Below are 26460 nucleotides of genomic sequence, written 5' to 3'. Positions count from 1 at the left end.
ATGTCTTCTTGCTTCTGCATGAAGTGGATTCTTCTGCTCCTGTTTACAGGTAACTAAGTGGGCCTAAAGGAATAGGTGGATGGAGGTAACATGCATCGATGTTTCTGAGGGTTGCAGAGAGATTTCATGTTCCAATGCGAAGTGGCCACATAGCACAGAAACGGCAGGTTTGTGCTACGAATCAAACTTATCACAGTGGCTCAATAGTCTTCTTGTGGTCTTATCTACTTTTTAAAACAAAATCATGTTGAGAATACGATGGTTTCAAAGACATTGCTTCTTGGGCTGTCTGCTAGTCTTATTAGTGAATATTCTTTTGGGGTTTTTAGATCTGAGATAAGCAGAGAACTTAAAATCATTTTAGAAAAGATGTAAAACAAGGATATTTCACTTCAACAGGCTTTGTGAAGGTGAACGCTTAGGAAGACAGGGAAAAGGTTAGCTGTGGCCTCTGGTGTTTTTTAGCCAATATGAAATTTTATTGGGACAAATTGATACATTCTCCTTTTTTATTCTGAGAAAGCAGTCATGCTAGGAAAACATTATTAGAGGTAACAGCACTGAAAACAACAGATTGCAGAGTGGTACTGGCATGGGCAGATAGACACAAAAATTTGGTGGTAGAATATGTTCAGTAGAAAGACAAGGGATACTACAGGTATTATTTCCTCTAGTTCTTTATAGAGCCTTTTATGATGAGATTCATTTAGAGCTTGCTTTTTTATATTAAATAAAATACGTTACTTTCAGAGATTAGTTTCTGGTACGCTGTTGTGGCAAAGTCTCTGAATGCAGGCTTATTTTTAACTATAATAGCTTAGGTTAGGAAAACGGCTGGGCTGAGCTGGGGAAACCAGCTTTTTCACAAGGGACAATTGCAATCAAGCTGTAGAGTGCACGGGATCCACCGGTGCATGTTGACAGAGTGGCCCTGGGGAGCTCCCTTCCTAATTATAGTCTGGGCTAGACTTTTAATAGAGATAGTTTGTTGCGTGTACTTGCTGCAGTGATTTCTATCCCTGAAATGTTAAAACGGATGGATCAAAATATTTACACACGTGATCCCGTGTTACTGAATTTGATAAAAAATGTGTAGTGGTAAATGTACGGCTATGGCAAAGAGTTTTCTTTGAAGTACAAGCAGACAGAATGTGCACCTCAGGAGCCTCACTGTGCAACCTGTTAGAAGAAAGTGGGGTTACAGGATGGCTTTGACTGGATCACCACAGCACAAATGATTTTGGCTGGCACTTGATACAGCTTTTATTGAAACCCTCCTTAAGGGAATATTGACTGGAGTGGTCTAAATAGAGCAAAAGAAACTATCTCACTGTGATGAATGGGCTATGGGCTCTAGGTCTCACTGTTGTGACTTGAATAGCATGTCACAGCCTTCTGGAAACATGAGAAATTACTTTTAATGGGAACCAAACAAGTTAAAAACTGCATAAGACTGAGGGGGGGAAAAATAAGGTAGTAAAAAAAGAGTGTATAAAATTTCTCAGAACCTGTGAAAAATCTCTCTTGGTAGGAATAGGCAAAATCTGTCATTACGCAAGGAAAAAAGGAAACATGTTCAGCTGTGATCATTCTGGTGAACCCTGCCATTTCGTGGCTTTTCATTGAAAGGGAGGGAGAGTTTCCCACAGTGGTTTTAATGAAAGTCAGTGTCTTACTGTCCCCTCATGTGTGGCTTGGATTAAATCTGAACTAAGATTAAAAAATAAAGAGCTAACAGACTGAACATGGCTAAAGAGAAGCCACCAAGTTGTGCAGATGCAAACTCTGTTCTCTCTTCACCTCTCTACCTACCCGCAGAGGCTGTGGAAAGTGTGTTTCCTCTGTCTCTGGCTGGAGACACTTTCTGAATAGATCACTGGCCCCATCATTATCCCTCACTGTGTTGGTCCTGCTGGAATTCACATCCATTTGTGGAAAACTCGATCCAGCAATGGCTGGTGGTGTTTGTGAGATAGGAGGTATCAGGTCACGTGAGATGCATGAGAAGCTTCCACTTGCATGCACTGTGCTCAACAGCTACGTTTGTCTCTTTGTCCACAGGCCCCACAGCATCAGAATCACTTGTGAAAGGAAAGGTTGGTCAGGATATCACTGTGCCCTGCTCTTACCGTGTTAGAAGCCCACAAGACATCACATCAATGTGCTGGGGTCGTGGCAGATGCCCCTCTTCAAAATGTAATGGGATAATTATCTGGACAAATGGCTGGAAGGTGACAGAGCAGTACAACCGCAGGTATACGTTGAAAGGGAACCTGACGATGGGCGATGTGTCCCTCACAATCATGAACGCCGAGGAAGCAGACAGTGGGACATACTGCTGCCGCGTGGAGATCTCAGGGTGGTTCAATGATGAGATAAGTAATCACAAGGTTGTGGTAGAGAAAGGTGAGTGCAGAGACAGTCTCTTGTGTCAGTACTATTGTGGGAAATCTGCTGTTGAGTCTGGATTTCAAAGCTTGGGGTGGAGATGATTTCTGTAATCATCCACAGGACTGATCTTTAGGACTTTGCAGATCTGCTGTTGATGCTGTTTAAATTAAGCTGTCTCTGGCATTGTTGTAATCCCAAAATGGTCACTGCAATTAAAACAAGGATGTGGTGCTTTGTTTCATGGTGCACAGCACTACTGAGCTTTCTTAGAAGCACCATTTGAAGAATTTAAAAGAAAGGGCAGCATAAAATCATAGAATGGTTTAGGTTGGAAGGGACCTTAAAGATCTCATTCCAACCCCCTTGCCATGGGCAGGGATACCTCCCACTAGACCAGGTTGCTCAGAGCCCCATCCAACCTGGCCTTGAACACCTCCCGGGATGGGGCAGCCACAGCTTCCCTGGGCAGCGTGTTCCAGCGTGTCACCACCCAGTAAAGAACGTCTTCCTAATATCTAATCTAAATCTCCCCTCTTTCAGTTTAAAACTGCTTCCTCTCATCCTGTCACTACACTCCCCAATAGAGTCCCTCCCCATCTTTCCTGTAGGTCCCCTTTAGGTACTGGAAGGGGCTATAAAGTCTCCCTGGAGCCTTCTCTTCTCCCGGCTGAACAACCCCAACTCTCTCAGCCTGTCCTCATAGGAGAGTCGCTCCAGCCCCCTAATCATCTTCGTGGCCTCCTCTGGACTCGCTCCAACAGGTCCATGTCCTTCTTTTGTTGGGGCCCCAGAGGTGGACACAGTACTCCAGGTCGGGTCTCACCAGGGGGGAGCAGAGGGGCAGAATCCCCTCCCTCGCCCTGCTGGCCACGCTGCTGGGGATGCAGCCCAGGATATGGGCATAGGCTACTTAATTTATCCAAAGCATTATAGTTGCGAAAACAGGTCTTCATTTTCCCTGCTTGATTCTACAGTAAATCCCCGGGACATAAAATTAGCATAGACTTTTTTTTTTTTTTTTGCCAACTCTTCTTTTGATTTTCAGTTTTTCTCTTGTTTGTAAAAAGCATGATAATTTATGGAACAGGTGGCTGACGTGTACTTGTGTAACTGATGCTAGCAAATTTTCATTATAGAATTTTCTCTTTTTCTCTATGTAAATGCACACTAAGGTTAATTATAATGTATGTTGGTTTTGTTTTATTTTTTAACATCAGCTAGGATCTCTACCGCAAGTCCTCACACTTACACCTCTGAACAGACCTCAGGTAACTTTTACCCAAGTACTAATCTCAATAGCATATATAAGCTCTGCTGCAAATGGGGATCTTAGGAAGGATACAAAATGATAGATGATAGAAATGTCTTGGCTAAAATATACTAAACATTACCATAGAACCGGAGATCAGAACTTGGGTTTAAATTCTGCCTGACATTATAGAGAGTCCAACAGAAGGAACTTGCATAGGTGGGAGGAAGCTTGCTTCCAGGTGTTATGCTTAAGTAGATGTTTTATTGGTGCTGCAAGCATTGTTATTCTTGTGGCTGTCGTTTGGTATGTTGTTTTCATTGTGGTATAAAAATCTCACCTTGTCCTGTGGAAATAAACAGTAAATCCCTTGAACAGTAAAACACAAGTTTTTAGGAGTTGGGTGCGCCCACTATTTAACCAATTTATTCCTTGCTCTATAACATAGAACTGTTTTATTGGGCTAGCTCAAAAGTGCATCTAATTCAGGATCCTATCTCCAGTAGCACTCAACAGCAGATGATTAAGGAGGATTGTAGAAACAGGACATTAATTTTGTGATACAGCGCTAAAGTATTCTTCAACCCTGGTATACTGTGTGTCTCAGAGGCTCCCCATGGCCTCTGCAGCCTGTGCATATTTAACAATGTGAGGCTGCTCATTGTAGTGAAAGAGACAGTGAACAACTATTCCTCACTTGGTTTCCTCATTCCACTCATGAGTTTATAGACTTCTATCATATACTCACTCAGCTGCATCTTTTTCAGTCTGAAAAAGACAACTTTAATTTCCAGTACACAAGAGAGCTCATAGTGTAACAATAGCTTATTCTCTGGATTTTGAAAGAAAAATCTGGGATGCTATTTGTATTTGTCTCTCTATCTCAGAGGCTTCCAGCTAAACAACTCTAAAATGTTACAACAGTTGCATTTCCTTTTTGAAAGAAGAAGTGAAAACTTTCTCAGACTGTTTCTGTTCTGGTTGCAAAAAACATGGCTTCCAATCTTGGAACTCACGGGTTCTCTTAACCCTGTGACATCTTCCTTAGCTGCTGGTGGAACAATTTTTTTACGTTTTTGGAATACAAGTTAGTATGTGCATGTTCACACAGAGGGAGACTGGAAAGGGCAGGTGGCCGCCTGCCTCTGATGTAGGAATACTCCAGAATCTTCAGTGGAAGAGAACAGTGAAGCAGATGATCATGTTCTCTTCAAAATAAAGTTTCTGGGATAAGCGTAACAATTTAAAACGTCAAAGGAACGAGCTGGGGTGTTCATAATGTGAACAGGAGATTTTGTTTTCAGGAGGGTTGTACATCATCTGACAACACATGGAGAAACTGAGACTGATGATACAGAAGACATAAGTTTGTAGCTCTGAATTTTAAATACTGCAAACAGCTTTGCTCTGGGAAATTACCTCAAAATATGCTGCAGGTCCTTATGCACTTTGGTCAGTCTGTTTATTGTATAGCTGTCTGAGACTTTAAAAGTCTTACTTGCTTTCTCTGACTCTGCACCACTTACTCTTTCAAGGCCCTGCGCTAACCTTAATCAGTTTTCATCTGATAAAGTACGTTTGCTTTCGGCATCCACTGCCTCTTCTTGGCTCCAAAACCAGATGCCTACCTTGGTAACTCCTTCCTTCTAGGCCCTAAGTGTTTCCTGGAAGGAATTCAAAGCTCTGAAAAGGGCAGCAGAGACTCCAATATTCAGAGTTTTGTGCTGCCCTCTGAAGACACCAACCTCTTTATGGTACGCAGAGCCGAGACTCCTGATAGAGAGATACTTAAGTGCGGTGGTCCCACGTCAGCAGTACAAATTCCTCCCTGTCAAGGCAGGAATTCCTCTCTGTGCAAGTGATGTGTCTGTCTTGCCTTTGCTCAGCTCCTGGGAGCACCGGTGAATCATCCTCTACCATCACAAGAACGTGGCCGTCGGTTTCTGCTTCCGAAGCTCCTCAGACCGTAAGCATCTCTGTCGTGCTATAGCATACCTAGGCAAAGTCGGTAGACAGAAGAGGATATTGGCTTGTCCCCACACTTCACTTGTACTGTTTTAGTTTGGTTGCAAAAGACTTTATTTCTTTTTTGTAATCTGCACCTTTCGTGCTTATGAAAGAATGCTTATGTGCTCATTATTAAAGGAGGGGGAAAAACCTGCTTTGCATGCATAAAGCACTTCCTACTAATGCAGGAAGAGCTTTAGCAACATGTTTATTGCCTTTCAGGCCCCTGGTCCCTGCTCAAACATCTCAGACTGCTCGGGGGTAACCTCAAACCTGCAGGTACGGCAGGGTATGGGGAAGAGTGGAAATTGGACTCCCCGACAGGACAGCAGTGCACCTGCACCGCCCATGCAACGGGGTTCAAACAGCTCTGCGTCTGTCCTGCGGAGTCCTCCTGCACCTATTGCTGAGTGACAGGCGGGAACATCACCCAGATTTTTATCAGGAAGAGAAGACAGCCAAGTTAGCCTTTGGGAAGACCTGCTGTGACATGCTGCAAGGCAGCATGTGCTGCGGGCGTTCATACTGCCGCGTGTGCAGAATGTAAGTCGGGGACCACACTGCGCGTCAGCGTCTTCCCAGGCCGGAGAGGTTGGATGTCTCATGGCTGGCTTCAGGAAGAAGTTTTGCCTAAATAAAGACCAGGGCACTGAGAAGGCATATTTACTTATTGATATAAAGCCCTGAATAACTACTGAACAAGCTGACAAAAAGGGAGTGTGTGGGACACCTGGAGATAATTTAATCCTAAAAAATAAATAAAATATTCACCAAATAGTATTAAACTTGAACAAATGTGATTTGTCATCACTTCACATTCCTTTGACTATCTCAAGAAATAATGTGTTTAACAGCATGGCTCACACAACTCTTGCAGTGATGCTGCTTGAAACTAGTCCCATGTCTCAAATTTGGCTCTTGCTCTCAAGTACACTTTTACTGCAGGGTTGCAAAATACACAAATGGGCTTTGGGTACTGTACGGGCTTCTCACTGTCAGCGCCACTAATGCTCATCTGTTTTGTGTTTGACAGAACCAGTCTGTATCACATCCCAGTCAGCAGAATTCAGAAAATTGGCTATACATCGGCATCGGTTTATGTGTGGTACTTCTAGCCATCCTTTTTTTGGCTCTGTTCCTCACTAGACGTAAGTACTTTTCACAGGTGGGTCGAATACATGAAATCACAGCTGTGGCAGGTGCCATATATCTTCTGCTTCAGGGCAGTGAACTAACATCTCTGGATGGCCGCACTCTGTGCCCTGTGCTGTGGTTGTGTGCTCAGATCCCCGCATAGCCTCTGGGGCACAGAACAGCAAGGTGCCAATGTGGTGCCATCGCTTTATGTCTTGGACTCCTTAGTAACCAGTCGACCCACAGTCTGATGAGGAGATGCATGATACAAGTCCACCTTCCCTGTACCGCTCATTTCCTCCTACCCATTGTCGCCATGTTGTCCCAGTCTTTCCCAATGGGAGAGGCACTGGTTTCATATAACCATATCCAATATTTTTCTATGTGCCAGACTTTCTCCATAGAGGCTCTTGGTTGGACCAAGCTATATGAATTGGATCTCATGGAAATAATGGGGATTTCCTACACTGAAAACATCTGCTAAAAGTTCCCATATTTAGTTTCTTATACTTGATCTTTTTTTTTTTTTTTTTTTTTTATCTGCTACTTTACTTGCTTCTGATGGTTTAAAGAAAATTGTTTTCTTTCTTTTTTCTTTATTTTCATTCTGGATGGTCTTCAGAATATTTCTACAATACGAAGAAGATGGGTGACTTTCCAAAGTAAGTATTCTGTTCCTGCTTTAGCTAATAGGTCAAACTAGGTTGCAGAAGGAAAAGGTTGTCAGTGTGCTGACCGTTCCACCACGTACTTTGACTTTCTTTTTTAATCTCAAGTGAATAGGAAACATTGCAAAAAGAAATTAATAAATTCCGCTACTTATTAGTAAGCAAGCAAAAATAAGTATAACTGCCAGTTCATTGCATTAGGCAGCATGCAAACTTCAAGTGTGGGTTGTCTCAGAAGTGAGAAAATGATTCATTGTCCGTCATGTTTAAATAAGCGTCTTTGCATATTTTACATTTTTCCAGTGAGCTGGTTGATTTAGCTATCTGCTCTTCTGCTGTGTTTCTATTGTCTGTTTTTTGTTTAACACCATGGTTTTTACTCTTCTGTGCAGCTTCGTTGCATTTTGGAGACAAGAACGTGCAGGGAACCATAGTGCCCTGGAAGATGAGACCCATGCAGAGGAAAATGTTTATATAATACACTAAGGACTGTATGCATGCCTGCCTTTGCCATCGCTGGGACATTGAACAGTTTGCAAAATGTTAGCTGCTCTCTCTGCTCAGCAGCTAAACGTGACTGGACTGAGAAGCATTATTCACATCGTTCTAATAAAACAAATAAAAGCTGCACTTCTAATTAAAAACTTTATCAGCCTGTTCCAGAAACAGAAACCCTATTGGCTTGAATTAAACTTTCCGGAATCCACTTGTGAAACCCTAAAGAAAGTTACCATTATATTTATTATCTGCTTCAAATTCTCTCCTCCTTGGAAAAAAAGAGGAAGTGCCAGAACAGCCACTCAGTCACACAAGGAAAACCACACATTTTTTTAAAAGTTTGTCTTTACTGTGTATTCTGTCTGCCAGCTACAAAAGAGTCCATGCCATCAGAGGGCAGAAGCAATCTCATAGCTGCCATGACAAAGATGACACGTGGAAAAACGTGGTAGTACTAGTATTGCAATGTACATTTAGTTGAATTTTCATTAAGGTCAAGTATACCCAGTCCTGGTAACAGCTCAGTAATGCAATGTACTGAGCCCACAGTTAAATTTGGAGAAACTATTGATGCTCAGCCCCTCATAGGACGTTCTCAGAGCGTACAGGATCAGTACTTCAATGTGCAGAATATTCACAGCTTGTTTTCAGAGAACTATGACTAGGTGTCATAGTTCTCTGTATGATGTATTTTGCAGGTATTGTTTTCAGAGAACTATGACTAGGTGTGTTTTCCTCTGCAAAATACATCACTTTTTCTGTGGCTTTCTCCTCGTGCCCGCCTATCCCCTGAGAAGTCCTCAGCATGGAAAATTTCACTTCTAGGCCTCTAAAACAACTGAGCAAAAAATAACTACTTTGTGAAGTTAATTAAGTTCTTACTTTTCTTAGCTTGTGGAAAAAGTAGTAGACGTTGCACAAAATTTGGCTGAAAGTTTTCCCTGCCTTTACGCCCCTCTAGGTATCAAACAACAATGTCTTATGCGGGGTTGGTTTGATGGCTTTTAGCTCACAAGTGGGAGTATCTGTGGCCCAGTGCCTTTCCCTCATTGCTCCTCAGTGTAATCCTTACCTCATTGTTGGGAAATAGACACAACTCACCCAAATCAGCTTCAAGTGGGAGAGTAATTTTCCCTAATTGTTTTTAAGAACATATTTTTTAAACAGAGGCTGGGGACTTACTGAAAGAGCAGAAAAGTAGTACAGGCAGGAGAAAGACCAACTCTTACAAAGTACTGGTCAGTACAAATTTTGCCCTGAAGCTCATCCCAAGCAGCAATATAGAATAGATAAATCAGACATTGCTGCCACAGGGAAGGCTCACAGGCTTACCACAAACTGTCTTAATTGAGTGCATCATTTTAAAGGGAGTCATGCAAAGAACAAAGCTGTTACCCAATGGGGCATAAAGGATCAATAATAAAATCAGTAGGTGTTTATGTTAACAGCTGAGACACTTGGGGCTGCAGTCTGGTTGTGTTTTAAGGGGAGCTGGGCTCAGTGGAGCAGTTCCCTGTCCTTCCCCCAGCTGGTAGAGATGGGAGGGCTTGAGCTGGCTGGGGAGGGCAGCGTTTTCCCCTGGGAGTCCTGGAGAGCCTGGCTAAGGTGGGATACTGTAGGTGAGTGTGCTGGCAAAGGCTCACGAAGGAGGGAAAGGCTCCTCGTCTTGTTGAGGAAGAAACGGAAAGCAAGTTGGGATAGGTGACCCTGGTGCGCTTTGTGTTTTCATTTGGGCTGTGTGTTGTCTTACGGCTGTCTGTTGCAGCTTGCCTAAGAGGTTGGAAATGTGGAGGTAAATTTCTGGTTGACTAAAGAGCTCAGTGTGGGAGCACAGGTATTAGGTGATTCCAGATCCCTGGGCCAGGAAAGGCGGTGGAAGAAATCAGCTCTGCCATTTTCTGTCTTCGTGTCACATGTTGCCTTGTGTAAGAAGGTACCAAAACTAGAAAGGACCTGCTAGTGTTAGACTGTATTTCTGTATTTGACTATTTTTAACAATTACTAAATTAAAATTACTGACCCCAGTGCAGACGGTGCTTTCCTGCTGCCTGGCTGAGCATGTCGCTGCTGTGGGCTGTAGCCCATGACCGGAGTTGGAGGAAGTCTGAGCTGGTCTCTGAACTAGATCTCAGAAAACATCTTCAGCGGTTTCTGCTTTCTGCAACTTTTACCAAATCAATCTCTACTGGGATCAGAGTTAGACAAGTGTGGGGTTTCCAACACTATATGATTCCAACCACTCCTGCTCTTAAGGAGTTTGAGGACCATCCTTGAAGACTGCTATTTATGAAAACTGCTTGCCCATAAGGATTTTTTTTTGTAATATTACAGACTAATTCTTATATCTGAGAGTTTTCATGCAAAACAAAGTCGTAGAGTATCTGATAACCAAAATCTCAAGTAAAATTTCCTTTCTGCTGTGCGGTTACTTGGTAAACAGACTCTGCAAAGGTTATGCAGAGCAAGAACTTTGCCTTGGATATACAGTATAATACATACAAATACACGCAGGCAGATGATCCCTGTGCTTTTTCATGACTTCCACTCGTGTCAGTGGATCTTGGAACAGGCATTTCAAAACGAGCCCCAGGGGTGTGCAGGTGGCACTTGGAGCCTATTCTCCTGTTACGAGATTATCCAGCTGCACACAAACTGGCAGCACATTAACGGTGATGAGGCTAACGAGCTGCAAACTGATTTTTTTGGGGGAGAGCTTCCTGCCTTTCCTTTTCTGCCTGCAAGAAGCCACTAGATAGCAGTACAGAAGCAGAAAGCAAGGCACATTTTTTCTGGATTTTGGATGGCCCTTTTCAATTCACTCTGCTGCATTTATCCCAGTCTTGCTAAAGAAACAAAGCTGACGTGATGCAGTGTTCATCTTCTTCCTTCCCTGGTCACCTGCAACATACTGACCAATCCTGTTTTGACAAGCTTCATGAAACTGGTAGCTGGATAAAGGTCCAAATTTGTGCCCCAGGTGGGATTCAGCTGCTCCCTGCACTGGCATCAGCTGGGCATGGGCTCACAGCCACTGCTTAATGGTGAATGATGGGAGACAAAGGAGAAACTGGGATTATTGCAGGGAAAAGCTCTCCAGGATATTGGACACATCAGGTTTCATTAGTTCTGTTCACAGAACAGCTGGGGCTGTGAGTACTTCACATTGTATGAACTGTACCTGGTAGAATATAGCAAACTAGGTATTTTCCTGATTGCTGGTTAACATGCCTTATAATGTTGATGATAAGACACTGCTGTATTGTTGTGTTTATCCCCACTGGTTGCTGGTTTTGCTGTACTGAAGCATATGAAGGTACAGAGAAATATCGCAGCATCACTTTGTTTCAGAATAAACTCAGAATAGTTCTCTGAGCTTCACGCTGCTTGAATCTGCCACTAGGTTGGTTACAGCAGCACCAGTTGGCACCGTGCTGGTGAAAGAAACCAGGCACCTTGGCTTTGCTGGACTCCCGTCTATTGGGGGGCTACTTCTTGTCACCGCAACGTAGCGGTGGTGTGATAGAAGAGGATGCTAATGAGAGGTAGCCTTCTACTCCAATGTACTACTGAGCCCAACAGGTCTGCAGAGTCCATCTGAGAGTCCTTCTCTGATGCTGTGTTGGGGGGGGATATTGAATAGCTAATCCCTCTCCAACCTTCCTGTGCTACTCAAGATTTTGTGGACCTGTTCATGGTACCCCTTAGGTTATCTCTTTTCCAGGCTGACCCATCCTGGACTACCCATCTAATCCTCCCGTGGAAGCTCTTTCATACTTTCCACCATTCTTTTTGCCTTTCCTGTAACCCTTTCTGGATCTAACATATGCTTTGAGGGGACTAGAACTAAACATAGTATCCAAAATAGAAATTTGATTTGCCTTTTTTAATGCTACCAAGCAGAGGGGTGGTATTTTCATGGGCTTCACTACTCATAGAATCACAGAATGCTTTAGTTGGAAGGGACCTTAATTATCATCTAGTTCCAACCCCCTGCAATTCTTCATTCCTGACTTTAATGCCCTGAATTAATTTTGCTTTGTTGCTCATCTTTCGCAGAGAACAACTTCCAGAGAACTTCTTTATTCATTGGTCAGAAAGAGTTAAAAAAAGTCAGAAAGATTAAAAAGTATTTCTTGGCGTTGGTGTTGCAGATCTTTGGGAAGGACATTGTTTTGGCGAGAAAACATTTGTGAGAGTCTCTCCAAGGCTGTCTTTACAAATAGAAAATATGAAGCTGGTGAAAGAAAGAAGCAGAAGTCTTCAAGCAGATGGTGGAATCAAGTGAAATGAAGGGATTAAGAAAATGTAAGCAAAGACAAAGTCACAGGTGGAGACTAAGCCAAATATTTAGGACCGTAAGAGCACAGAGCTTGTTCTTGCTGCTCAGCACCACAGAATGGTAACAGGCCTTAAGAGTTCCATGGAAAGGCAAAACAAATCGTCTGTTGAAATCTCTGGTGGTAGTACCATGCTCTGCATCTTGGAAGAGGAAGAAGAATAGGATAGAATGGGATAGGATAGAACAGTTGGAAGGGACCTTCAATGATCACCTAGTCCAATTGCCTGACCACTGGGCTGACCAAAAATTAAAGCATGTTAAGGGCATTGTCCAAATGCCTTTAAACACTGCCAGGCTCGGGGCATTGACCACCTCTCTAGGAAGCCTGTTGCAGTGTTTGATGACCCTCTCAGTAAAGAACTGCTTCCAATGTCCCTTCTAAACCTTCCCCAGCACAGCTCTGAACCATTTCCATGCATCCTATCACTGGATACCAGAGAGAAGAGCTCAGCACCTCCCTCTCCCCTTCCCCTCCTCAGGAAGCTGTAGAGAGCAGTGCGGTCACCCCTCAGCCTCCTTTTCTCCAAACTAAACTAACACAGAGCCCTCAGATGCTCCTTCTCAGACGTGCCTTCCAGCCCTTTCACCAGTTGTGTTACACTCCTCTGGATGTGTTCAAGGACCTTCACGTCCTTCTTAAATTGTGGGGCCCAGAACTGCACACAGTGCTCAAAGTGAGGGCGCTCCAACGCTGAACGCAGCAGGAGAATCACCTCTTTTGACCGGCTTCTCTCCGGAAGTGCAGGAAAGAAGCAGTTGCAGTACATAAAATCTGGAAATGGAGAAATGAGACTTCAGTGGGGCTCACTCAGCATCTCTGGAAAGTACAAGATCTAGTTGTCTCGTCTTCCACTTGCTGCACCGGAGTCTCCATCAGCTAAAATGTCCCATTTTGCGCTGTTTCACTGGATTGTGATACAGATCTTTATAGGTGAGTCTTCGCCTGCTTTTTGTGTGCTTGCTGAGAAAACAAAAATTTTGTAAAACTAAAAACAGTGACACTTGTTTTGTGAAAACAAAACAGTGGAAAAGGTCATAACTGTATACAGAACTTCAAAAGTCTTCTTAACTTACTGAGTTAATACTGATCGAGACTTTTTTTTTTTTCCTTTTTAAAAATGTATGTGGTTTCCTCTGTGTGTATGGGCTTGGTTAATTCCCCCGTCCCCCAGATTATCTGATTTCTTTACTACTGTTGTGTACTGCTGGCTTTGCTTCTTCATCTGTCTCTCCACCACGCTACAGTGCTGACACAGCACAAGCTAGGGAATTGAAATATTGGCAGATTAATGAATGTATATATGTGATAAAGAGAGGATTTTCTGAAACTCTGAGGGCTGTCTGCTGGTACGAACTGAGTATGGGAAAGCGCTGCTGGAGATTCCTCTCCTTTTACTCCCGTGTTCAGTTCATCCATCTAAAATCTGAATCCTGAAAAAGACAGAAGTCAAAGAAGAGTAACTTGGGAGCCCAGGTCTTGCAGGCATGGTTGATATCGGCTACATTTCTACACGCGCGTTTAGGCAATGCAGTTTCCAAATTGCGTGAGGTGGCTCGGGAATGTGGGTTCACCCGCTTTCAGCGGGGCATGAGCTCCTAATGGGAGCTGTGCTTTTAAATCACTTAGGCATTTCAGAAAATCCTGTCTCAGGTGACTAAATATTAATTGGCTCACCTCTGCCAGGATGAAATATTACATATAACATCTACAGCAACTGTGATGTTCTTAAACTGATCTGAAAAGTAGTGGAAAAGTTTGGTCAGCAGCAGGACACGCTGAGGGGCAAGAGGTGATCCATGCCCCGCTGAGGCAAGGTAACCACCTCCACAGTGTCTGCTGCGCAAATGGAGCTTCGCCGGCACTTTGCTGTAGCCCAGGGAATTCCATAATATATTTTATTTTTTTGCCAGTCTCAGCAGAAGAAACAGGAGGGCTCTTTCCTTGCCGTATCTTCAGCCTCAAAATAAATACTCGCCTCCATTTGGTCTTATTTTCAAACACTTTCTTATATGCAGAGCTACAGAAGGATGAGAATGACTTTTTGTCACTTTCTCTTTAACTCGGCTCAGTGCTGAGAATGGGTAGTCTTGAGACTCAGGAAACCAGCAGAGTGGGCAGTTAAATGCTTCTTTTCTGTTTATCAGTCATTTTCTCTGCAATTTCATCAGTATGGAAGCTTCAAGAAGAAATTAAAAAAAAAAAAAAGGTTGATAAGGAGAAGGTGCCAAGAATCTTCTACAAAGAAGGAAAATTATTCCAGAAACAGATCAAGAAAGAAAAATTCTTTTTCAACCAGCCATCTTTGTCCATCGATGACCAGCCTATGGGAGAGGAGACCACTACAACAGCAACTGCTGGAGTTACTGCTTAATACCAACTGTCACTGAGGGTTGGTTCAAGAGCGACTGTATATAAATATGTGTATATCTGTATGATCTGAACAATTATGAATATCCCTTTCTATTTTGGAAGATATATTAAACGTCCATGTCTCTCTTACTTGGATGAAGGACTTAGAGTGGCAAACCTCACTGATTTCAGCGGGACTACCCAGGCACAGCTGATGCTCAGGGTGCCGTGGGTCAAACCTGAATGCTGAGGAGGGTCACTGCTATGGACAAGGGTAGGATTCCTCTCACAGTAAGACTAGGGTGTCACAATATAACAGCCTCAGGAACCTCCTAATTACAACACATGTTCAAAGTCCTATTTACTATTTCTTTTGGAAGAGGCTGCAACTGAGAAGGAAGTTATTTAGTCCTTGCAGAGGTTCATACTGTTGAACCAAGGCTGTTGCGGTACTGAAGCTTTCCACACCAACCTGCAGTGCAGGCAGATGTTAGCAACATTAGCTTCACGTAAATTAAAAGAGGATTTGAAACTGCAAAACCTGTAACTTTCTTGCACCAATACTGGTGGGAAATTGCACTGGAGACACCCTGGTGCCTTGTGTCTTCCCTCTTTTTCTTTTTATTTATTTATTTAATAAGCTCAGGGCTCTGCTTTCGAGGAGAAGAGTAGGCTAATTTTCCTTTGTTAAGGGGTTGCTTAATGAAGCTGCTTTTGTGCTGTGCAGGACTGGGAAGACATAAGAACAGAAGAAAAGCCTGTTTCTCCTCAAGCAGCAGTGACCGTAACTCCAGGAATAGTTCAAGCTGGTCTTGGTTTTACACACATCTTTGCTGGGGTGGCTTGAAAATATGTGTTAACCCGCTCAGTGACTAACTCCTTGCTCCCTTAGGGATACTTCCAACATTGACTGGATGAAATGTTTTGTTGTGTTGTCACAGAAAGAGGCTGTTTTCTCTGTTTTGCTGTAACAAGGCAAATGATACCACCCTTTCCAAGGACTAAAACAAGCTGCCATCTTGCAAAGCCTTATCCTGTATGCAGGAATTCATTTTTTTTGGCACATCCTACCTTCATTTCACTGCAAAAGCTTCTGCCCTTCACACCATATTGCGTGTTGTTTTGTCTGCCTCTACTCTTTTAGCATTTGGAGCTGTGGAAACCTGAATGAGTTGGCTTATCTTGCCAATGGGATAAGCAATAATGAAGCCGAAATGTCATCCCAATAACAAGTCGTGAGGCAGCCTGCCACTGACTAAAACCTCACCTGGGGAATAGTCCATTAAAGACAAAACAAAAGAGACATGGACACAGTTGGAAGCATCTGTTTGCTATCTGGGAGTCATGCCAAAAAGAAAAGGCATTCAAACAGCTGGCAAAATAGAAATGTTTGGCAAACCAGGGCCAAAGCTGGTGATAATAGCAGCAACTGCTGTAAGTCTTTTTGGCGGCAAGCAAGCTGGCCATGAGATGTCAGATCTGCGGGATGATCCTCTTGCTGCAGCAGAGGACCAGATCTGGATGCTCCCGAGGTCCCTCCATTCCGGCTCCACCATATGTAAATAATAACATGGGGGGAAAAGGCAACAAGGTAGGAGGACTGACACAGACTAGATGAATGTAAACCAGAAAAGATTTATTCCTTTATGGGAACCCTTTTTTGTATAGTGCCTTTTATGAAGAAGAAATCCCTTTTAGGGCAATCTGGGAACTCCATAGACAGTTAAAGGGAAAAATATGTAGCAAAGATTCAAACCAGATACTAAGGTGGGTATTGGCGGTAAACACCAAATAGACCTGGTTGTTAAGAGTAAGAGCACAAGGAAAACATACATATGCTGTTTTTAACATCAGCATAAGACTAGCAGTTAAAGCTTCTACATACACGGTGCTCTGCAAGGTAAGTGGGATAGTTGACAGGACTTGATCAGAAAGAGAAAAAGCAGTGCACTTTCTGAGAACAGGTTCCACAGACATATCCCACTCCTCTGCCAGCTTAATTAGGCCCTAATTTCACCCATGAATAGGTATTTTGGACACTGCTATTGAAACTGTCAGTGAAAGGCAACTATGACAGCATTTCCTTTTTGAAGGAGACGATGGTGGACTGAGAAAACCAGGTGTATTTCACACTAGGTTTCTGAACAGCTTTCAAAGTCCCTTGGGAGAGGAGGTGGGATGGGAGTGGAGTTCCCAAATTCCATTTGCACAGGTCTAGTCTGTGCCCAGGCTGCCAGTGACAGACCTCGGCTTCGCTCACCGCATGTTTGATGTGAGTGATGTATTTGGTGAGCAGCCCTCCAGCAGCCGGCCAAGGCCAGAGCGTGGAGCCCTCCAGCACCAGCAGCAAGCCAACCCTTGCCAGCTCCCGGCTGTCACCCATTGTGCCCTGGGACATTAGCTGCCACCGGCTCCTGGGGAGGGCTAACTAAGGGGATCCTGCAGGCAGGAGCATTTCTTTTCCTGCCTCATTGTGTTGCACATGTAGAGTCACGCATGGGAGACTGCCAACGCTCACCTTTCCTTGTTCTTCCTTGACAGCCCACACCGCATCTGAAACCGTTGTCAGAGGAGTAATAGGGCAAGCTGTTCAGTTGCCTTGCTTCTACCAGGTGGCACGACAAAAGGACATCTCCGACATGTGCTGGGGCAGAGGCCCGTGTCCAAATTCAAAGTGCAATAACAAAATTTTGCACACCACTAGGAATAGGGTGACGTTCAGAAAATCACAGCGATACAATCTCCAGGGCTATATTTCCTACGGAGATGTGTCTCTCACGATTGCAAAAGTGAAGGCAGAAGATGCCGGCACATACTGCTGCCGCGTCGAGATCCCAGGTTGGTTCAACGACATCAAACAGAACATGCGGCTGGAGGTGGTCAGAGGTGAGTTTGGGGACCTTTGTGATACAGCCATCAGGTAGAAACCTCTCACTGGATAGGAGTTTAAAATTGGAGTTTTCAATATGTGCTTTTTTGATATGTTTGTTTTGGCAAAAAGTGTTTTTCCTAAATCACGTCGTTTTCAAGAGAGGTCTGCAACCAGTTGCCAATTTGAATCACATTCAATAAGCAGTTTTGATGAGAAAATAGTAATTTTACCCTTCTCTTGCCTTTCAAATGAAGTATTTAATTGCTCATTGTGTAGCTATATTTGGTGTTTTAAAAGATGATGGAATTAAAAAAGGGATTTATCATTTGAAAAGCCCTTGGAATGAAATTCAGTTTTTCATAAGGGGTTCACCCCAACACCAAAAAGGCTTTCATTTGGTTTATGTCATATGGAGACCTATGTGTTTGGAAATTTTGCCTCAGAGTTTTGAAGGACTTTTCCCCCCTTCCTATTATTTTGCTAAGCTGCAGGATAAAATAACGGTCTTAGAAAGTCAAGAAGAGGCTGAAAAGCATTGCAAAGCACAGAAAAAAAGATGGTACCCACCCTCCACGCTGCAGAAAGACAAATTTTTTTGACTTTTACAGGGTCTTCAGGAGTGCAATGGTGTTGATGTACAAAGCACTCTCATATGCCTGTTGTAAGCGATATAACAGGAGAGTGGGGGAAAAATGCGGCAATTCCATGTCAATTCCTCCTTTGAGAGCAACAAAGTTTATAAAAAAAGGTCCAGTTGAAAAGATTAGCAAGAAGATTGTAGCTGAAAATGAAGCTATTTTATTTATTTTATTTTTATGAGATCATTGAAAAGCAAAATCACAAAGTTTGCAAGTTTTTGGGTTCTACCACTCAAGGCTCTGGCCCTTCCATTTCTGTAAGAGGTTCAAGGAGGAGATGTTTGAGACCTACTCAACCCCCCCAAAAAAGAAAGCAAATCTGTAAATCTGGGAATTGTTCTAGCTGGGACATGTTTTCTGCTAATTAAACCATGTTTTTAAATAGCGACTCTTCCACCTTCATTCTCAGTATTTTAGCAGCTAGATAATTTTCATTTATTTCTAGGTTGGCTTTCCTCAGGGTCGGTTGTGAATGCTCTGGTCTAGCTTTTTTCTTCGCTATGTTATTTCCATGCAGCCCCTCCAGTGAAGACAACCACCACGAGAAAGGCTCCCGTTACCCCTAAGCATTTTAGAAAAACAACTTTTGTTCCCCAACCAACCACCGATCATCAAACAACAGCAGAGACTGCTGTCCTCCTGACAACCACCTTCCCCGAAGCAACAACTGCGACCACTGATCATCAAACAACAGCAGAGGCTGCTGTCCTCCCTACAACCACTGTCCCCGAAGCAACAACTGCAACCACCGAGTCTTAGACCACTGCTCCCCCAACATTTGCCATGACAGCAAATGACATTTTTCCAGAAACTGTGGTGACAACTAGTGTTCCCCCAGATTTTTCAACTGGTTTCCAAGCAGCTGATACAAGGACTGAGGATGATGCCATGTTCTGCCCAACAGAGTCTGTCCCTCTTCCTGGAGGTACAAAGGGTAACCAGCACCAATCCTTTCTTTCCTCTGTGTAGCAGAGATGGTCTGTGTTAGCCTGACTCTGGCATCATAGAGACTCTCCAAATACTTATATTTGTATCTGGGAAGTTTTCTCTGAGACACTCTAGGTATGCCTCAGTAGGTTTAAGGAGACACAGGTCAAATGTTGTGGATGATGCCAAACTGGGATGAATGGCCAAGGTAGCAGAGGGTTGGGCTTGCATTCAGAGGAGTTTTAACAGGCTGGAGAAATAATGTGAAAGAAACCTGATGAAGTACAACAGAAATAAATGCAAAGTCCTGCACCTGGGGTGGAGTGGGAGAGATTCACTCAACTATGCACTATTTTTTTTTTCTTGATTTGGTAAAGACAATTGAAATGGTCTGCTGAAAAGGTTAGTTTAGAGCATGTTCTGCTTGAGCAATAAAGTCAGTGAAAATTCGAAACATGCTTAAAATTGAGTACTTACGTTGTCATCCCATATGAAGGCTGCTGTTATTATTAATATTTAGTTGATCAGAGTGACCTATTATCATCCTAACCATTCTTAGGTTGCTCTTTTTCCACACCAGTGACAACTTTTCCACAGATTGATGTCTGCACACAAGGCCGGTTTTTGTACATTTTTGGGGTCTTCTATCACTTGAAGGTCTTTCTGACGTGAATGTCTGAGGACAGCTTTTCTATACTGTCTCTTGTCTTCCAGCCAGATAAACTCGGAAACAATTAATTACATCCACAGCTGAACAGTTTAAACATCTAACCACTGCTCATGGTAGTAAAGTACATCTGTTACCTGGGTAGGATGAGCTGCGGGCATGAAAACCGAGGTGCACATTTTCACCTCTTATTTGCAGATGCAGGACTGTGCAAGTGGTTTTGAAAGCCACATGAAGGTCCTCCTAATCAGTGATCTTTACCAGCATTACTTTTTACTTTGTTTCAGTGACCACCGAATTCCCAAGTACACTTCTGACTGCAGAGGGAACTGAAAGTGCTGACACTTCGCTCATGGTGGAAGATGTGCCAACTGCAGGTGAGGAGGATAACATTGCAAAGTCAGAAGTTGTATGTTCAGAGAAATGAAGAAGTTGTCATAAACAAAAGTATTGACTATTCTTAAGAGTGTACCAAACGTACTGATAGCTATTCAGTGCAAGTAAGATGTATATGGTGTTCCCACAGAAATAGTTTGTAATCAGGATGTAAAAGCTGAGAAAAACGTGTCTTTAAGCCTCCAAAGGAAGTAGATTTTGAGTCACTCACTACTGTTGGGTATCTCAGGTCTGACAGAAGTTAAGAAATGGTCTTTGTTGCCATCCAAGCTGAGTTCTCAGATATCTAATTTGTCATCACTGTGAGTTCATTGAGCTTTCAATTTTAAATCCTCCCTGAGTGTTGTGAGCTTTGAAACTCACTGAATGTGGCTGCAAGGCTCAGCTCTCCAGTGCTCAACACGTGTTCTTGGTCATGATGGAAAGCAGGAGGCAATTACCACAACTATCAGTCATTCCGTCAAGGGAAAATGAACTGCTATCTAAAATCATACCATATCTAAGAAATGCATAAACTTACATGAAGTTTGCACCTCATGTCTCAATCGAGTGTAAAAGTGGAATGGCTGAAGTTATTCATGTGTGATAGTCTGCCCTCAAATGAGGACTTAAAAAAAGGAAAGCTAAAATTCAAGGATGTCATGTCATATTTGGCTGGTAAGAGAGTTCTTTTAGTTACAACTAGTGCCAAGAATCTCCTCATTCTTAAAAACACAGTATTTAGATTTTTTCAGGTCTTATTTGCTAGACCTAGAGACTTACAGCAGAAACAGAATTTAGGAAACTGTTCCTTAATGCCCCTAGAAAGGGCTAACAGAAGAGAATAAACTGGTCTCTTGGGCATTTGTGAGGGTTTCTCACCCGTCTTACTTGTCATCTTTCTGATATAGTTCTGGATAATGCCTGTGTTCTGCTATTGTAAACAGGGAGTTTTGCAAAGGGTCTTACCTCTGGGATTCTGGGGGCAACTTAAGTTGTGCCTGTGGGCTAGAGAGAGCCACCACAAAAGCAATAACAGCAGAAAACACACCACGCTTATGTGAGTCACGTACACTCCCACCCATGCAAACACTTGTGCCATGCTATTTCCGAGAGCCAAACTGTCATAATGTGTGAAAATGCTGCAGCATAATTGTGCCGTGTCTAGTAAGAGCCATAAGCCAAGTTAAGTTCTTGACTCAGTCTCCTTTTACTCTGTGAAGTAATGCACTTAATTGACCAACTTCAGCCTTGTTGGAGTGCAAGGGAAGGCTAATTTTTAGCTGAACTCTGTATTGATGCTGGCACAGTGGCTGGGAGAGAAACCCATAGTTGGGAGAGAAACCCATAGTTGGGAGAGAAACCCATAGTTGAGAGAGAACTACAGCTGCAGGCGTACGAGCTACCTGTGTCCTGTCCATGTCTTTGATATAATGCAAGCACGTTAGTTGGTACATGGAGATGAATCAACTCAGCTCTGGGAGAGAGCTGATCAGAACTGAGAAGTTTGGGGGCCATTAGGGTATTTACTGAATAACATACCCTGAAATTATTTTTTTAAAAAGCAATTTTTTTTTTTTCTAATGGGCTTATTTGTCACCGTTTGATCATCCCCACCATCATGTGACATTCTGAGTGTCTCATGCATATAAAGTTTCCTTTGGCTGCGGTCTTGGGCACCGCAAGTGTGTTACATGTACATGCCCTGACAAATGACTCATCTGGTCCCTGGTACATTTTGCTCAGATGGAGACTTCACAGTTGTTCTTTTGTCAAACATTTGAAAGCACTACTCATCACAGTCTTTCTATACATTAGGGCATGACCTAAAGCACAGGAGCTTTCCTGTCATAGGATGCAACCTGAAGTTTTGATTCACTAAGTGGAGTGACTCCTCTGTTTTTAAGGTGCTGCTAAATGTTGGGTGCTTCCTGCGACAAATCAAGTGCTCCAAATACTTAAATACTTCAGTACTTTGTAGCATGAGGTCATGATGAGCCAAGGCCCAAGCCTGGATTAACTTCTTGTGACTTTAAATTCACTAGCAAAAGTAAGAGGGTAGGATCATAAGCTAACAGCAGAAAAGCTTGCTGCAAGACTTCTTGAGGATTCATTTAGTTCATCCCTATTTCCAAAGCTTAGAAAACTAGAACTGAATTATTCGTAATATCCCTAGATAGAAAAAGAAGTGCATCATCTTCATAGAGCTTTCTTAAATCTGTGGTAAGTTGTCTGAAGATGTTTCCTGTGGTTTTCAGTCTAATGCAGCTTTCAAAAATTGCAATCACACGTAAGTCTGACCACAATTAAACTGAGGGAGTTCCTCCACTTGGACTTGTACCCTGTTTACTGCCCCTGCTTTCTACGATATTTTGTCATGTTTGCAGAAATGAAAACTCCTTTGCAGCAGACAAGTTTCTACTGTCTTGCTTCATGGGCTATCCCTGGGAATCCTCCTCTTTCCTTGAGGAAGACTGATATTTCCCAATGACTGCCTGATATACCACTTGTGGTGGAAACAGATTGTTCCCTTTTGGTTGCAAAGTGTTTTATTTCTCCTACTCAGGGCTAGATTTTGTCCTCCTCATTCCCTGAGAGTTCATTACTCCTTGCTTTAAAGTAGTGACAACCACAGCAGCCCTCACTCCTTCAGGTGACCGTGCCAGTAATAATTTCAATCTCTTTTGTTTTCAGGGATTTCAGCGAGTTCAGACGGCAAGGCTGAGGAACATGAAGATAATGGAGATAAGGTAAAACTTCCTCTAAGTTTCAGAAGTGTTTAGCTAGAAGCCAGAAGGACAGCAGGACATGCTAGTGATTTTCAATGTATTCATACTAAAGGGACAGTGTTTGCAAACAGTAGCTTGAACTTTTGTTTAGAAGCTCAGGAACCATCTAGCCATCTTTCCAGTGGACAGAGGCAAAGCCTGTGGCCATCCCATCTGGTTTGGACACTTCAGAAAAGCCTCATCCCCTTGACAGCCCTGTCAGACAGGTAGAGGTAGCACGCTTGGGGTGTGATCGGGCAAAGGGCAACTTAGGAGGGTTGTTACGCTTCCCTGTCTCTGATTAATAGAAGGATGAGGGCAACTAAGCTCCTACTTCAGACACCTTATTAAGAAGTTCATGTTAAGTGGGATGAATCTAGGCTCAAAGGCTTCAGAAGAAGATTTATTACGTACTTAACAGGTAATTCATGTTGTTTATCATGATCAACCTGATGTGTCTTCTCCATACTTTGTACTGGCAAGCTCAGAAAAGTGCTGCAAGCTCCAGCCCAGTGCGGGTATTTCAGAGCTCTTAGCCACTAGGGCAACCAGCTCCTGTGTGCATAGGTCTGAAGTAAACATGCTTCTAAAGCCTTTTCAGTTATTCTCTTCTCCCTTCCAGTTTCCCAGCTATGCCATTCTCATTGCCTGTCTCATAGCGGTGTCCATTGTTCTCATATTGATGCTCTCGTTGTTTTGGAAACGTAAGTATCCCTAAGCACATAATTGATCGATGTTTCTAACGCTGGCCTAGTGCAGATGTCCTTCTGTGTCTCTGGTTAATCTTCTGGTAAATCTGCCATGGCCCCTGTGACAGCACTCTGTTCATTTTATGGGGATTGCTGTCCTTACTCCAGGACTGTGTCACCAGGAGGAGACCAGGGAGCATGAGTTGGTGGGGATGCAGCAGGAGGAAGCCTGTGCAAAGAACCTGTTCACTCACTTGTTGCAGGTCTGGCTTGTCTTGTTGGCTCTTGCTTTATAGTAAAGTGGTTCTGTAGTTTCCTGATATTGCTCCTGACAGACATTTGTGTAACTTAAATCGGAATGAAATCCTTTCTTTCCTGCTTAGCCCACAGAAATTCAGCAACTTGCTATCTTTGCTTCTGAACTCGTTTGACAGATTCATTAGAATTATAGATTGCTTTTTGCCACTGTGACATTAATATTATTTTGCTTCTAGGTAAACACACAAAGAAGTTTATGATAAAAAGGTAATCCATTTTTTAATTTCCTATTAAAAGTTCCAATGTAATTTTTCTTAGAGGCAGGAAGGAATTGGCCACTGATTGTAAAGGGTATAGTATTGGCTTGTGGTGACTACCAAAATTGTATTACGAGCAAGCTTCAGATAACTTCACCCCAGAAAATCAAACAGCGGTTCCTGAATACTGCTTCTATGTGGCAATGAACAGACACCCAGAGCTCTAGAGAACTTTAGCAACTGGTACTTACTGTTATGTGGTGACCCCATCTTAGGGAAATACCTAATCTGCTTTATTCTTTGATCAAATACCAGGGCATGACCCTGATGGGCTTATTTTAAAGAAATTAAGAGATAAATGGTTGTGATGATCAACTGGCAAAATGATTGCTCAGAAAGGGATCAGGGACTTATGGACAGTCCTCCATGGAGTGGCAATTCATGCCAATACACAACGAATGGGCCCCACGAAGGGCACACTGCAGCAGTGTGGCAAGCCAAGCTTTTCACCACTAGATAAACCTTACAGCTCTCGTGGGGCCACTGCACCTCTCACACGCTCCTTGGGTCACACTGAAGTATCTGAGGTGATTGCCGAGGTGATCGTTTTGAGGCAGATATGAAATATGGGAGTATGATGAGTCACCTTGTGCAGATGTAACTGGTAAGTTCATGTCTTCTGGCTTACCTTGAAAAAAGGGATTTTCTTTAGACAAATCATGGGGTAGTCCAGTGAAGTATCATTCCTTTGCCAAAGACCAATAATTTTTCAATGGTAGATGGTCCACCACCGCATACCCCACCTAGGAGATGAGGGTTGGGGGCCAAGGAGGGACTCTTTTCTGAATCCCATGGTGGTTACCCTACACCTGTCATTGTAAGGTCTGAACAGTCCTTTCCTATCCATTAGGAAAATGAAAGCAATTTTTCTCTGGTGTAAAAAGTGGGCATTACACCATTGAAGTCAGTGGACTCAGTAGCTTCTGGTCTCTGTTTCAATGGGAATTTGTCAATGTGACAAATAAGAAAGGATGCTCTGAAGCAGCAATGTGCTTTTGCCCCATCTGTATTGATCTATGATTCTCACTACAGCCTTGGACCAGCGGAAGACCTGGAAAAAGTTTTTAGTGGCACTGAAGGAGAAAACAGCATTTTTTCCCTGTGAAGACCTCTTACGTCATCTGTGGACGTCATGGAAAATATAAAGGACCTGTTTCATGCTGCATTGAGAGATGCTTATGAGCCCTTAAAATATCAATGGGTGAAAACCAAAGGCCAAAGCTTCAACTGTGAAAATTTAAAATCTTTGTGCAAATTTTGCCATGTCACCTTTAAAGCTCATTGCATAAAGAAGCTTCTTTGAGAAGGTGCTTTATACATTATTCATCGGTGTTTCTGGCGTCTGCATTCTTACTAATACCGTGTTACAGTATTGAATTTGGTTTTCTCTTTTACTAAAGCTCTTCCTCGAATACAACTTATACTCTGAGGAACAGAAGAAAGAATAACTAACATGGAATGTTGACTGACTTCAAATTGCCAAAAAAAAAAAAAAGAATAAAAAAATCAGGAAATAAAGTTCTTATTGCTTTTATATAATCAAGAGAAAAATTAAGCCGCAAGAATGCTGTGAGTATAAATCAAAAATGCAGATTACTTAATGGGTACCAATGCTGCCTGTGATTCAGCATGTTTGAATGACCCTTGGAGACTATATTAATAAACTTTGTAATTTACCGCGAGCAATTGTATTTTTTATGCCATATCCTAAGGCATTTGGACAGGAGTTAGTTATTCCCCAGGTGCTGAAATGACTGGTGTGCTGTCTCAGCTCTCCAAAGAAGTAGTGCAGTATTTCCAGAGGTGGGAAAATGCCCAGAAGACCAATCTGCAGGGAAATTTTTCTATCCTGCCCCAACAACCCCCCATCCCACTCATTTGTAAATCCATGTGTCCCCCATCAACGTGCATAGGGGATCCCCAGTGGTTTGTTTGCAGTTGCCTTTTGGTCCTCACGACAATGACCTGCAAAACGCAGCAAGTCTCGTGGTGGAGTCTGCTTGGCAATGCAGACCTGCACCATGCAGCCCCAGGATGCTTCATTTAGGCTCCCAGCACCAGTCACAGGGTAGCATAGTGCTGGCTAGCTGGGTTTTATATGGATGAGACTGGGATGCCCAGTTTCACCAGTGCTGCCTATTTATCTTTTAGAGAAGTTGCAGGTGAGAAGCACAACGCAGAGCAAAGCCACGTCTTGGAAACTTGGTCATCCTTTCAGGTGCCCACGGGAGGTGGGTGAAGCCACCTCCGTGTTTCTGAGCAGTATAGGCAAAAACCCCGTGATCTCCAGGGAAAGGCTGTGGGGACACTAAA

The 26460-nt window shown here is 43.1% G+C and overlaps 1 protein-coding gene across 1 annotated transcript; it reads left to right on the top strand.

Moving 5' to 3' along the window:
• LOC104293871 (T-cell immunoglobulin and mucin domain-containing protein 4-like) lies at window positions 1–25252 on the top strand. The gene is given in 15 exon segments (XM_009893412.1): window positions 1–49; window positions 2062–2406; window positions 3609–3659; window positions 5527–5606; window positions 5870–5926; window positions 6681–6812; window positions 13154–13217; window positions 17178–17522; window positions 18664–18701; window positions 18774–19071; window positions 20028–20117; window positions 22810–22865; window positions 23506–23587; window positions 24067–24097; window positions 25180–25252. Coding segments are annotated over 15 exon segments (1791 nt in total).
• Window positions 25253–26460: the final 1208 nt, after the last annotated feature.

This window comes from Charadrius vociferus, unplaced genomic scaffold (assembly GCF_000708025.1).
Source record: "Charadrius vociferus isolate BGI_N301 unplaced genomic scaffold, ASM70802v2 scaffold1041, whole genome shotgun sequence".
Lineage (NCBI taxonomy): Eukaryota > Metazoa > Chordata > Aves > Charadriiformes > Charadriidae > Charadrius > Charadrius vociferus.
This window is presented reverse-complemented; position numbering and strand designations above follow the sequence as displayed.